Source organism: Loxodonta africana, chromosome 3, assembly GCF_030014295.1.
Source record: "Loxodonta africana isolate mLoxAfr1 chromosome 3, mLoxAfr1.hap2, whole genome shotgun sequence".
In the NCBI taxonomy this organism is placed as follows: Eukaryota; Metazoa; Chordata; class Mammalia; order Proboscidea; family Elephantidae; genus Loxodonta; species Loxodonta africana.
This window is the reverse complement of record NC_087344.1, coordinates 86,085,824-86,099,773: the sequence shown is the minus strand read 5'-3', so window position 1 is coordinate 86,099,773 and position 13,950 is coordinate 86,085,824. Positions and strand designations below refer to the sequence as shown.

At 45.2% G+C, this 13,950-nt stretch overlaps 1 protein-coding gene across 2 annotated transcripts in view; it reads left to right on the top strand.

Moving 5' to 3' along the window:
- Nucleotides 1-12,275, top strand: part of AGBL4 (AGBL carboxypeptidase 4) — a 1,457,453-nt gene extending 1,445,178 nt beyond the window's left edge. The window contains exons 11-13 of one of the 2 annotated variants that reach the window (XM_023549621.2): nt 5,177-5,273; nt 10,073-10,104; nt 11,935-12,275. In XM_023549621.2, the coding sequence (XP_023405389.1) occupies nt 5,177-5,273; nt 10,073-10,104; nt 11,935-12,050 (245 nt within the window). In that variant the 3' untranslated portion in view covers nt 12,051-12,275. Of the gene's footprint in view, nt 1-5,176; nt 5,274-10,072; nt 10,105-11,929 lie in introns of both variants that reach the window. The other variant, XM_010591301.3, reaches the window with a different exon arrangement.
- The last annotated feature ends 1,675 nt before the right edge of the window (nt 12,276-13,950 follow it).

Sequence of the window (13,950 nt, the reverse complement as noted above, 5' to 3'; positions counted from 1 at the left end):
TCTCACCTTTAAAGTACTGTCTTTTAAAGACAGCTTGTCCAAAATTATCAACATCTCACAGTGGGATCTTGTACTAGGACAGCCTTTACCTCGTAGATTTAAAGAGGATTGATTAACAAGGATATCTCCTAAGATTACTTCAAGATGGGCTGTCAGTACAGGTTGGGGCAGAAGGGTTTTGGCTTCCCTCTTTCCTCTTCATTCATTCACTCAGTACCCATATGTTAATCGTCAGCTAGGTATAGCCACATACTTCACAACAACCCTGTGAGGCAGGCATTAGTTTCAAATTTTACAAAGGAGGAAACTGAGACTCACGGAGATGTAACAGCTTATGCAAGGACACACAGTGTTCTCATTCTTTATTGCTGTATAACAAATATATCCAAAACTTAGTGGCTTAAAACAATAGCTATTCTCTCGTGTTTTCTGTGAGTCAGAAATTGGGAAAGGGCCTTACTGGGCAGTTCAGCTTGGAGTCTTTGATATAGTTGTAGGAGTTGGAACAGCAGAGGGCTAGGGGAGCAGGGGGCTGTTTGGGAATCTCTCTCTTCATGTAGTCTCAGGGCTTCTTCATGCAGCCCTTCTGTGTGGACTTGTTGGGGCTTCCTCACAGCATGGCAGCCTCAGGGCAGTGAGACTGCGTACATGGAGGCTCAGATTCCAGCTTGAGTATTTCAGCAAGCAAAGTGAAAGTCAAATCATCTCTTCTGACCTAGCCTCATAAGTCCCACAGTGTTACTTCTGCTACATTCTTTTGGTTACAAGTGAGTCACATGCTCAGCCAGATTCAAGTGAAAGAGACATAAACCACATCTCTCTATGGGAGGAGTGTCAAGGTCATATCATAGAATAACATGTGAGATATCATCGGAGCCACCTTTGGAAAAGACAATCTGTCATGTACAATATGCAGCAGAGGCAGGATTTTGATTACAAAAAAACCCCCTAAAAACCAGTTGCTGTCAAGTAGACTGATTAGTGTTGACCCCATGTGTCAGAGTAGAACTGTGCTCCTCAGGGTTTTCAATGGCTGATTTTTTGGAAGTAGATCACCAGGCCATTCTTTCCAGGTACCTCTGAGTGGATTCAAGCCTCCAATCTTTTAGTTAGCAGCCAGGTGTGTTAATCAAGTGTGTCGCACCACCCAGGAACTCTGCTATAACTTTTTAGCCCACCCCACAAGGACCGTTCTTTTCCTTTATGCCCTGCAGCTCTTAGTGTCAGTACATACAACTTGTGCCTTGGTCTCCTCAAACAGACTGACTGGGTTAAAGCAGCCAGCCTGCCTCTGCAGACCTTGGCAGTGAGTGTGCCTCCAGTCTGCTGGTCAGAGAGGCCATGTCCCAAGGCCAACATGTGGACTTTTTAAAGAGGACAGAGAAGGTCAGTGACATACAGAAGAAGAAAGCAGATGGCAGCCCCAGAGCACAGCGTGGCAAGCCAGCCACACATCTCACTGTCATAAACAACTTGTCTGGTATTTTTCCTTCTATACCAGGTATTGACCTGGGATGACTCAGCCTCTGACAGATAAGGTGACTTCAACTTGAGAAACAGCCCAGAGTAGTGGAAAGTTCATAGTTCTGGAGTCAGACGTTCTTGGATTTGAGTCCTGACTCTGCTATTGCCACTTATGTGGCCTAGAAAAAGGTACTTAACCTCTCTGAGTAAAAGGGAGATAAAAATGCCTTCCTAAGCAGGAGAGCAGTGGGATACAGACCTCAAGTTCTCGTAAAAAGGCCAGACTTAATGGTCTGACTGAGACTAGAAGGACCCCAGAAGTCATAGTCCCCAGACCTTTAGTTGACCCAAGATAGGAACCAGTCTCAAAGCCAATTCTTCAGACAGGGATTGGACTGGACTATAAGACAGAAAATGATACTCCTGAGGAGTGAGTTTCTTGGATCAAGTAGACACATGAGACTATGTGAGCAGCTCCTCTCTGGAAAGGAAATGAGAAGACAGAGGGGATCAGAAGCTGGCTGAATGGACACAGAAATACAGGGTGGAGAGGAAGAGTGTGCTGTCTCATTAGGGGGAGAGCAACTAGCAAGGTATATATAAATTTTTGTATAAGAGACTGACTTGATTTGTAAACTTTCACTTAAAGCACAATAAAAATTTTTAAAAAATGCCTTCCTCACTGGGTTGTTTTGAAGATTAAAAAGCGTACATAAGCAAAGCACCTAGCACAGTACCAGGCGCATGGTAGGTGCTCCATAAATGATAGTTTTCATGTCCTGGGCTACCTCCAAGCCTGGCTTGGGGACTCCTTAAAGAAGGAGATGAGAACTCACTTGGCTGTTACTCAAAGGCTAGCCCAGTTCCACCGCCCTGGATGGAGTGGCGACCCAGAAGCCCTAGCGAGACCAGGGCAGCAGCAAAGGAAGGCCTGCAACAACTGCGCATCATGCTACAAGTGAAATCAACTGCATCTTTTCTTCCTGCTCCACCTTGGCTTCTCTGCTGCGGCCCTCCAAAGCCTCCTCCCACCAAGCGCTCCCTTCACACAGGTCCTGGCACACTGCAGGCTTCCAAAAATACTTGTTAACTGGATGGATGGATGGATGGATGGATACATGGGGGATCTAATTCTATATTGCTGCTTGTTTTATGTCACCTCCCTGAAATGTTCTCTCCAGTTGTCCTGTCTTTACAATCTAACTTAAAACTGTTCTCATCCAGAGAGCCTTCTCAGACCAACATCAGGTTCTTGCTCCTCTACCCTGCATGGCACCCCACGTGCCCCTGAGTCAGGGTGTGAGTCTTGTTTCCCTTGGTAGACTGAGGGTTCCCTACCATGTTTAAGGTAAGAGGTACACAGAGGTAAATATCAAATGGTGCATGCCCTGGAGGCTCTCATGATGAAACAGTATGGGAGGTTGTTAAGTACGTGGAGCTAGGGTCGTTGTTATTGCTGTATGCTGTTGAGTCAATTCTCACTCATAGTAACCCTATATGACAGAGTGGAGTTGTCCTATTGGGTTACCTAGGCTGTAATCTTTATGGGAGCAGATTGCCAGATCTTTTATGATCCAGCTCCTGGGTGAGTTCAACTCACTGACCTTTCCGTTAGCAGCTGGGCACTAAACAATTGCACCACCAGGGCTCCTTGGGTTCAGATCCCAGTTCCTTCACTTATTAGCTGCCCAATTTGGGGGGAAATCACTTACCCCCTCTATAAAGTGGGCACAATAGTATACCTACCTCACTGGATTGTTGTGAGGATTAAATAATATACATAAGGCACTTCTATAAATATTCACTGTCATGATTTATAATAGCCCTGGTGGTGCAGTGGTTGTGTTAGGTACTAACTGAAAGATCAGTGGTTTGAGCCCACCAGCTGCTCCATGGGAAAAAGATGTGGTAGTCTGCTTCTGTAAAGATTTACAGCCTTGGAAACCCCATGGGACAGTTCCACTCTGTCCTGCAGGATTACTATGAATCGGAACTGACTCAAAGACAGTGGACTTTGGTATTATGATTTATTCATTCAATAAATATATATTTTACACTTATTGCCAGGCAAGTATGTGGATATTAGGTGATGAATAAGACAGATATGGCCTCTGCCTTATAGAGCTTGCAGACTAGAAGGGGCTACCAAAAAGAAGAAGCAGTTACACTACAGTGTGACAAGTGGTCTGGTTGGTGAAGAACTGAAGAAAGAAGCTATATGAAAATCCTGGGAGGGTCCCCTATCCAGCTTGGGTGGCTAAACTGAGGTCTAGAGGCTGAGAAGGAGCTGGTCCCATAAAGCATGTGGAGGGAAGGAGGGTGTTCTGGAAAGACGGAATGGTATGGGCAAAGTTCTGGAGACAAAAGTTCAGTATTGCTGGAGTTTGAAGGGCAAGGGAGTAGACGGTGGGTGGTGGCAAGCACAAAGCTGTGAAAATAATCAGGGACCCAACTATGAACAGCCTTATAAATTATGTTCAGAAATTTGGACTCTGAAGGCAACTGGGAGCCACTGAAAGGTTTTACTGAGCTGATTGGCATGGTCAGATCTATGTTTTAGAACAACTTCACTAGCTATACTGCAGAAAACATACTAGAAGGGGACAAGCCTGTGACAGGGAGACCCATTAGGACAGGATGACAGTAATCTAGAGGAAAGATTGTGCTGGCCTATTCTAGAGGAATGGCAAGGGATGGTGAGAAGTGGACAAACCCAGGTGCTAGTTGGGAGGTCTCAGGGAGAAGAGTTGATGAGAGCTTAAGAGTTGGGAAGAAGGAAGGGGTAAAGGTTAAGGTGAGTAAACACATAATTCCAATATTCTGAGATAAGTGTAAGTGCTTTGAATTAAGTCACTTCAGAAGCCATGGAGGTATAGAACAAGGGTACCACCTATCACAGGTTGGAGGCAGTAGGAGTATCATGGTAGGCTTTACTAAATAGATATCATCTGATTGGAGAATTGATGGGAAAAGGAAGAGGCATTTCAGGCAGAGGAAATAGCACATGTGAAGGCTCAGAGATGTGAAGATGTGAGATATAATGCACAGAGCAGATACTCTGTGCTGTTGAATAAGGGATTATTTATTAATTCATACTAATGTGTTAGTGGTCCACATCCTAAGGGAGTTTGTACTTTAATAGACTGTAAATCCTTACCCAGCCCAGGGCAACACCAAAAGAAGGCCTACATCAAATTATTAGAAGAATTTCACAGTGGAATGGGGATGGTAATAGAAGGTGAGAGGGCTTTCCTATTATCCCTGAAGTCCCCAGAGTAGATGACTGAACCCTGAGGTCCTGGCCTCTATATAACAAATGGTCTCCTATTCTTGGGTCTTGTTTATCTGGCTCCAACCTTAGGTACCTGAGGTCAGTCAGGGAAGCCCAGTGATTTCCAAATGGACGCAGTGTATCCATAGACACAGTGTATGAGCACAGGCTTTGGGGTAAGACTACCCAGGCCCATAGCCTGACTCTTCCTCTTCTCAGCTTTGTGACCAAAGGGTAAGTTACTTCTGTACACCTCAGCTTCCTCATCTGTTAAATGAGAATAATACTAGTACCTGCCATTTAAGGTTTTGTGAGGATCAAAAAAGACTGTGAATTCAAAAATTTAGAACAGCGAGTGGTATTACTATTTTTATTACTAGTCTTCTTTTCATTCTGTGTCAGTCTCTTTTCAAAGTTAATCCTTAACGCACATACCTGCAGATATGAAGCTGGGACGGAATGTGGCAAGAACTTTTTTGGACTATTATCGGCTGAACCCCATGGTGGAGAAATTGGCTATTCCCATGCCAAGGCTGCGGTAAGTAGCAGAGCAGAGTCTGGGCTTGAATCCTGCTTAACGGCTTTGTGCGCAGAGGCAACTTCCTTGCTCTGGCCCTCAGATTCTCATCCGTATCATGGGAGTGATAATCCCAGCCCTGCCTCAGAGATTGGTATATGGATCAGAAGAGTGCAACAGGTATTCTCTGAGCGTAAAGTACCATCATGAGGTCAGACAGTGAGGGGTGGTCACACTTCTGGGTCTAACATGAGAATTTATGTGAGTGGAGGATTGCTGAGGAACTGAGTTGGGTCATTGTTCTAAGCTAGTCTTAGTATTTTCATATGCTTCTTCATCTGATAGTTTCTCCTCTGGGGTTTCTATATCACCGAGGCTCATAACTTCTCAGAGCTGTCAGTTTCTTCATCTGTAAAGTGAGGACAATGGTACTCATTTTAAGATTACTATGAGATGCATGTTAAAGCACCCTGCACAGTGCCAGGCATAGATATATCCCCTTAGTACATGATCATTCCCTTTTCTCAAGACATGAAGTGTCTGGACTGAAGAGGATACACTCCTGAGAAATTCCACTTCTGGGGCCTGAGCCCTTCTCTTCTGGGGCAAGCTGCTTGCTGCTTGCTTAGCCAGTGAGGAGAGAAGATCAGGAGGTGAGATCCATCTAGGCTAGAGCCCAAAGCAGTGGGCATTCCCATGTCCACTGGTGGGAAGCCCAGTGAAGATTCAAGCAGAAACATCCAGGCATCTGAAAGCGCTCGCCCTGCCCTACTGCTTGGCCTCATCTCCTGCTCCCTCAGTGGTCCAGCCTCATATCCAATTGGACATGGTGATGTCCAACTCCCTGCCCCTGTCAGTCTATCTTCCTACAGACCTTGCCCATGATCTTGCTCATGTGCTTTGCTGCCTCAGGGCCTTTGCAGTGCTGTCGCTTCCTCCCTACCCTGTTATTAACAACAATATTAATCCTATTATTTATTGTGTGAAGCACTTTTGGTTCATGGTCTTTTTAACTCCTCACAAGTCTGTGAGGTAGGTATTATACTCCCCACCTTACAAATGAGAAAATGGAGGCTCAGAAAGATTAAGAGGATTGCCTGAAGTCAGAGTATGTTTGGCAGAGCCAGGATTTGATTCCAAAGCCCAGTACACTGAAGTCTAGCTAACTTCCACTTCAAGTGAGAAGCCTTTCTCACTATCAGTATGGGTTCAAATTCTGTCTCAGGTTCATGCTAGCTGTGGGATCTTATGCAAGTTTCTTGGCCTCTTGAAGTCTAACTATAAAAGTGAAGATAATCACAAGAACCTCTAAAGATGGTTTTGAAGATTGGATACGAGCTTAGTGCAGTGCCTGGCAGCTAATAGGTCCTCAGTAGATGTTTCCATATCTGCTGGCTTCTGGATTGCAGTCTCAGATTTCCAACCAGCACATTCTGGCCTAAGGCAAGTCCTTAATTTCTCTTGTTGGGCTAGGTGATCTCTCAGAGCCCACATTCCATGGTGCTGTGAGTCACATCCTGGCTCCACATAGAGTCTGCGTGACACTGTAGCACTGACTTATGCCTTGTCTCAGGTTGTTCGTGAATCAGCTAGAGCCTTTGCGCCGCCCATACTGGGGATTAGGAATTCTTCAGGAAGATAGCATCTGTTTCTTCTCTGTGCCTTGTAGTGCCTTGTCCGTACTGAGCATGCATGCATGTATGCATTCATTCATTCATTCACTTAGGATAAACAACATTCTCTGCCAGGCCCTTGGGGAGGGGGCTGCAGAAATGAGTAGATGATTAAGGCATGACCCCACTTTTGAGGAGCTCATCTCTGGTGAAAAGGTTTCAGTTCATTCTCAGAAGTCATTCTTGACTGGTTAAAGTTCTTAACATTGTTAAGCTTTATAAAACTCAAAAGAATTCCTCAATCTCATTTACAAGTTAATTTGGAAGATTGTCTCTTTGAGGTCTTCTGTCAGCCTGAATAAAAGTATCTTGATCCTTAACCACTTTTTTCTTGCACGTTACACTGTCAGACCAATGAAATGATGCTGACATTCAGGAAGACTTTAGGAACCACCTAATCCCCCTCAGTGTGCTGGGCCTGATTAGGAAATAGAGGCCCAGCAAGCAGAAGGGGCTCATCAGGCTCAGGTGGTCAGAGTCCAGGTCCTTTGACACCCAGTCCGGAGATCTCAGCATCAGTCAGTGGAGATTTCTTTGAGAGGCAGAGAAGAGGGTGCTAAAATCGGAACTGAAGAATACAGGGGATTTCTCAGGGCCCTGATTTCAATTGTTATGGGACCTCCTTGCCCTGAGCTTTAGAATCCTTTCATTCCGCACAAGCTCACAGCCCTGATGACTTAAATGCCGAACGAAACAACAAACCTGTTGCCATGGAGTCAGTTCCGACTCATGCCAACCCCATGTGTACAGAATAGGACTACTTCATAGGGTTTTCAAGGCTGTGGCCTTTTGGAAGCAGATCACCAGGCCTTTCTTCTGAGGCACCTCTGGGTGGGTTCGAGCCATCAGTCTTTCAGTTAGTAGTCAACTGCTTAGCCCCTTGTCCACCTAGGAACTCCTGCACCCATGCTTAAATTAAGAAACAATTTAATACTCCCCCCCACCGACATCCCCACACCTCAGTCTCATCAAACTATGAGCACCACTTAGCTCTAAAATGGGCATCAACCTTTTAAAAATGAATTCCCACGAGGATTAAAGGCTCAGATTTGGGAATTTGAATACTTCTCTTTTTTTGGCATTATTTTTCACCCAAGCATCAAATAGCATAAGTGAAAGAGCAGCTCTGGCTTTAAAGGAAAATTATATGTTTTGACTCAAAATTAATCTTTGTTTTCTCCCATCTCTGTAGATAATTACAGTATGTCAGTTTCTACCCACATGCTGGCGGAAGCCTGCCGGCATCCCTGGGTGCTGGGCTGCCCTTCAGGGAGGGTCCCTGGGCAGGGGCAGCAATGTGGGCAGGGAAGCTCGGGCTCGGAGACATGGCCTTGGTGACTAAAGCTCTGAGACCTCACTTTATTTGGATCACAGTGACACAGTCTCAAGGGCTAAATGCCCCATCAGAAGGGATAAAAATGAGACAGGAACAATGAGCAGGCCAGGTGAGCCTCTGTGGGGAGGCAGCCACGAATGTGGACGGTGGGCTGACCTGATTGTGAGGCAGGCTCAGGCTCAGTGAGGGGCTGGGAGGGCTGGCTCCATGGTGAGGTCATTATGTCTGTATATTGGTGGTGGGGGTGGTGATCACCAGCTAGTCGACGCTCATGTACTAGAGCCCACCACGTGCCAGGCTCTGTGTGGAGTGCAGGAGGGACATACAGAGTACAGAGGCCCTGCGCATCAAGAGCCCCAGTTAACGGAGGGGAAAGGCATATACACGTGCAAAGATAATAAACAATATTGAGCACTATATAATAAGTGCTCAATGACATATCAGAATATACCTTCTCTCAAAAACCTTCCATGGCTCCCCATTGCCTTCAAGGTAATATTGCAGCTCTCCTTCTTGTTATTCAAGACCCTAGCCTGCATTGTTACTTCATTTGCCACCTCCTACCACGTCCCCTTCTTTGTGTGAGCACCCCCTCCACCCCCACCTGCTTTCTACCACTCCATGCCCTGTGTTTCAGCTTGAATATTTTCATGCCTCCATTTCTTTGTTCATCCTTTTCTCTCTTTCTGGAACATGTTCCCTTTTTGCTTCTTGCAATATCACAACCTCTGTTTCACCATTCCTGTTCTCTACTCAAGACAGAGATATGTTCCTCTCTGCTGGGTTCTCAACTACATTTTGTACATACCTTTGACATAGCATGTCCTGTGGTGTACTGTCATGATATCTTTACATGTCTGGCTTCTCCATAGACAGGTTGCACTTTAAGGAGCTGTGTCATACTTCTGTATCCTCAGTGCGTGGCATGGGGCCTAGCGCAGAAAAAAAAAAAAAAAGTGCAGAGTAGGTGCTAAATAAGGCCTGAATGTAACCAAATTTACTGGTGGCGTAGTGGTTAAATGCTATGGCTGCTAACCAAAGGGTCGGCAGTTTGAATCTGCCAGGTGCTCCTTGGAAACTCTATGTAGCAGTTCTACTCTGTCCTATAGGGTTGCTATGAGTTGGAATCGACTCGACAGCACTGGGTTTGGTTTTTTTTTTTGTGTTTGGTAACTGAATTATAAAATAACAGAACTGATGGAGCCCAGAGAAATCCTCTACTTCAACCCCTCCACACTATGGAAAAGAAAAGTGAGATACAACAAGAAGTTATCCCCCCATATGCATCTGGCAAGCATTCAGCAGCAGGCAGGAGCACCCCAAGAAGACTTCAGGGAAGAAGTGGGGTTCGAGCCAGGCTTTGAAGGACATGTAGAATCATGGATGAAATAGAAAAGGAAGAGAGGGCATTCCATGTTGGGAATAAGAGGTACACGTACAGGAGGAAGGACTTAAAAAGACATGTTCTAAGGCAATGACAAGGCCAGGCCAGGAAGTTTAGAGCAAAGGTAAAGATAAGACTGAAAGTTGATTTCTATTCATCATTGCTATTCACCGTTACACTCCTCAAGCACCTACCCCACGGCAGGCCTGTGCCTTGCTCAGGAATTATGGAGAAATATCAAATGCTTCAAATTTTCATTTTCATGAGGGAAACACAGTTTCATGGGCAAAGAGCTACCTAGAAAATGGTGTGCTGAGGGGTGAGATATAAAGTGCTGCAGAAGCCCGGAGGAGGCAGAGGATAATTTTCTGGGAAGTTAGCTTCCCAAAGGAGGTGAGTCTGGAGATGTAAGGAGAGGAAGCTATAGGCAGAGGGAACAGCCTCTGCAGAGGCCCAGAGGTTTGGGGTGCTTGTCTTCCAGTACCTTCTCTCCCTAGGTGCCCCGTCTTTAGTTATAAAAGCTCCTTTCCTCCCTAAACCCACCAGTCAATTCTACAAATTCACACTCCTCTGCAGCCACTACACTCCTTCCCCCATGCCACCATCTATCTAAGGCTACCCACCTGTGGCTATACCTGGGTTACCTTTCTAAAGCAAGCACATCCTCTCTTGTTGCCATAAAAACGTACCTATCTTATGCCCCAGGCTCCCTTTGGGTGTTAAGAACTATACCCCTCAATGACATCTGAGTGGCACCTTGTAATTTACAAAGCTCTTCCCCAACCTCCATTTCACCAGAGCCTATGAGACAGGAAGGACCTGGGCCCTTCTGCACATTTTAGAGGTGAGGAAACAGGCTCAGAGGAAAGGGACTTGTTCAAGGTCATGTTGCCTATAAATGGCACCCCAGGTCTATGCCCCAGGCTGTTAATGGGTGTTGAGGCCTAGATGTAGACCTCATGCTAGAAAACCTTGCCATGTTAGCAAGGGCCTTCCATGAGTGTATGACGTCAGGCAGTGAGGCTTCCTGTGGGGAGATATGTTAGGGTAAGATGTCCCTTTTGTGTGCTGCTACCTATTTCACCTTTACCTTAGTCATGATTCATTAACAATAAAGGACAATAAATACTTCCTTGTCAGTGCATAATGGGTCACAGAAGTCAATTCTTCAACCCCAGTTCAGACTCAGCCCAAGAGATACCCATTATCTATGGCATTTCCAACTTTCTGCTGTATGTTGTAGTTATTTATTATTTGTGTATTTATTTTATGCAGCTATCTCCTCTACTAAACTGTATGCAACCTGGGGATAGCATCAAAGTCTGACTCATTTTTGTCACCTCCAGAGCCTGTCAGACTGTACCTAGCACACCATAGGGAAGGGAAGGCACTAGGTGCTTTTACTCATGTTATTTAACCTCATAACACCCTACAAGACAGGAATGCTTTATTCCCATTTTACAAATGAGGCTCAGATAAGGTAAGTAACTTGCCCAAGGTTATACCTCTAGTACATAGCAGACCTGGGAATTCAGTTCAGTTCTTTTTGACTCCAAAGCCCACTCTTTCTACTGCAAATAAATCTTAGTGCAATGAATGAATGAATGAATGAATGGCACATCAGTCAACAATACAGCAAATATTTACTGAGTATTTCTTTAGTTCAAGGCCCTGAATGAGTGAGAATGCAAAGATGAATTAAAACGTGACCCTGCTCACAAGGAGCTCATAATCTAGTATGCAAGCAAAGCAGACAAGCGGGTGTTACTACACAGAGACATTCAGAGTATTTCACTGGGTGTTGGGTACTGGGTTCTGGGACACAGGGATGAACCATACGTCTTTATTCTCGAAGAGTCCTGAAGCTCGTGGGGGAGACAGACCCACCATGAAATGTCCATAATTGGAAAAAAAGGGGACTCTAGAGCCCACGATGGCTACGAAAGGAATGCGGTCCCAGGCCCTCCTAAGCCACAGCTCTTCTACAGCCCATCCCACCTCATCCTGGCCTGAGTTGGAATCAGGATGGGAAGATGGAAGAGCTGGAGCCACAGGACAGTTAGGTTTTCCCCAGAACTAGAATGACACCATATATTTATTCATTCATCCAACAGGCATTCTTGGTGCCTGATTGGCTCTGGGAACACAGAGAACAGGAAGAAAAGACCACTGCCCTAGGAGGTCACAGTCCTGTGCGGAAGATAGACATGCACACACTGATTATAACACAGTACGCATCTGTGCTATCCTTCTTCTCTCTCTCTGCTTATCTTCTCCTTTGCAGGAAAGAAAAAACCCCTCCCTACAAGCACCCACTCCTGCGGGGCCTGGCCAGCAACTACCCCAACGGCAAAGGGGACAAGAAGAGCTCAGTGAGCCACAAAGACCCTTCAAACTCTTTTTAAGGACATGGAGTCCGGGGAGGTCTTGTGGGCACAGGAGCATGCATTTTCTGCTAGAACATGAAATTAGTCACCCTTTTCTAGTTTTCCAGATGAGGTTTTGTGGGATAATAAATTGGCTAGTGAAAGGGGAGAAAAAATGAGAAATTTCATCATTGATTTTCCCTTTTACTAATGGAAAATGAATTGTGAGACTTCAGCTCAAGGCTCAGGAACAAAATAGGAGACCCCAACCAGGCAAATACAGGTGCTGTCTTCCACGATGTAGAGTTCCTCTCAGGAAGAGGAAAGCCTACACACCCTTTGTAAGAGGTTTGACATGTCTCAGGCCAGACCTCTCAAAGTCCTTCCGTGTTTTTAAGTTGTATAGTTACTATAGAGGCTACAGTTTAGGATAGGCTACGGTTGTTTGCAGCTTTAAAGATGCAGTGTTCATATTTTCAGATCCAAAACAAAAGCAACAATATGCACAACCCAAAGAAAAATGTATTGTTGAGAACAGTGGGACGGAATTTTTGAAATCAGGGCAGTCTTAGACATACGGTCACTGGATCTCTAAGCTGCTGTCTCCTGGCTTCCCTATCCCCAACATGCAACTTCAGAAAACCATTTTGAGAACTATTTGCCAATTACCTGGGTCATTTAATTATTACCTGGGTGGTTTAATTGTAACTTTAGCTGCAAAGGCAAAAAGGGTTGGTCACTTATTCCAAGAGGTCTGTCATGGTTAAGATCTCCAGATCTGTCTGGGAACAAGCTTTTCCACTTAAGAGGTGGGCATTGATAATCTGCAGTGGAAGAAGAGAAAGGGTCAGCTTGAGGGAAGGGTGACTGCAGGTAAGGAGGATGCAAATGACAAAAGGATATACCCCCCAAAAAAGGCGGGTAGGAATGATAAAACAGGAGTAGCAACTGTCAAGGTGGTGCAAACAAAACATTGTTCATTTTTCTGAAGAGTAAAGTGCCTTTGCGTGATGAATGGGTCCAGGGGAATCTGCTCCCTTCCTGTCTGTAGAAGCAGCAGGCTGAGTCACCGTGACAGCCTGCTAATTAAAATGACCTCGCAGAAATGAGGATTCGGAAAGAGCGAGAGGAACGGAGGCTCGAGGGAGATGAGGCCTTTAGCACAAAGCTGCAGTTAAGCATTCTTTTGGTTTTGTTTGAGATTTTTGGAGTTTGTTGCAAAAATCAAGAGCAAAGCTTGTTCTCTCTTTGTATGTTAGTTTGCAGAAGTAATAACAAAGAACCACATGTTAAAAAAAAAAAAAACATGTTAGCTGGCTACAAATACCATGTTGTATTTAGAGCTTCTCCCCTGGGTTCTTGTTGCCCCAATAAAGTGGTTTGTGCAGCTGCTCTGTTCCTATGGGTATTCTTGGCACCTCTTCCTCTAGATCTCTCACTCCCTCAAGGAACCAACCAGCCAACCCAAATTTGGCATAAACCATACTTTGATGTCAGGGGCTTTGTTATCAAGATAAGGAAGAATGGCCGAGACTTGACTTTCCAGCAGTCCTGTATCAGAGTCCTGAGGAGTCCTGAGGAGGTTAGTTGACTCTAATCAGCTCAGTGGGAGCAGGCAGTGTGGTAGGCCTGCCATAAATAAAGCATCACTTCAGGTAGCATAAATAGAGGCAGGTTGCATAAAATAAGGGAGATGATAGCCCACATCTGTTTTTCACTGGTCATATCACTTGCACAATGTTGTGACCGTATTTTGGCCCCACGTTTTAAAAACAGAATTGACTAATTGGATCTCAGGTCACAAAGGCAGCAGGTAGGCTAGTGGTTTAAGAGCAAAAAGTTGGAGCCAGGCAACATTGGGTTCTAATTCTGCCTTCATACCCTGGTTCTATCTTTCAGTCTCTATATGAGGCTGGGCAAGTTGCTTAACCTCTCTGAA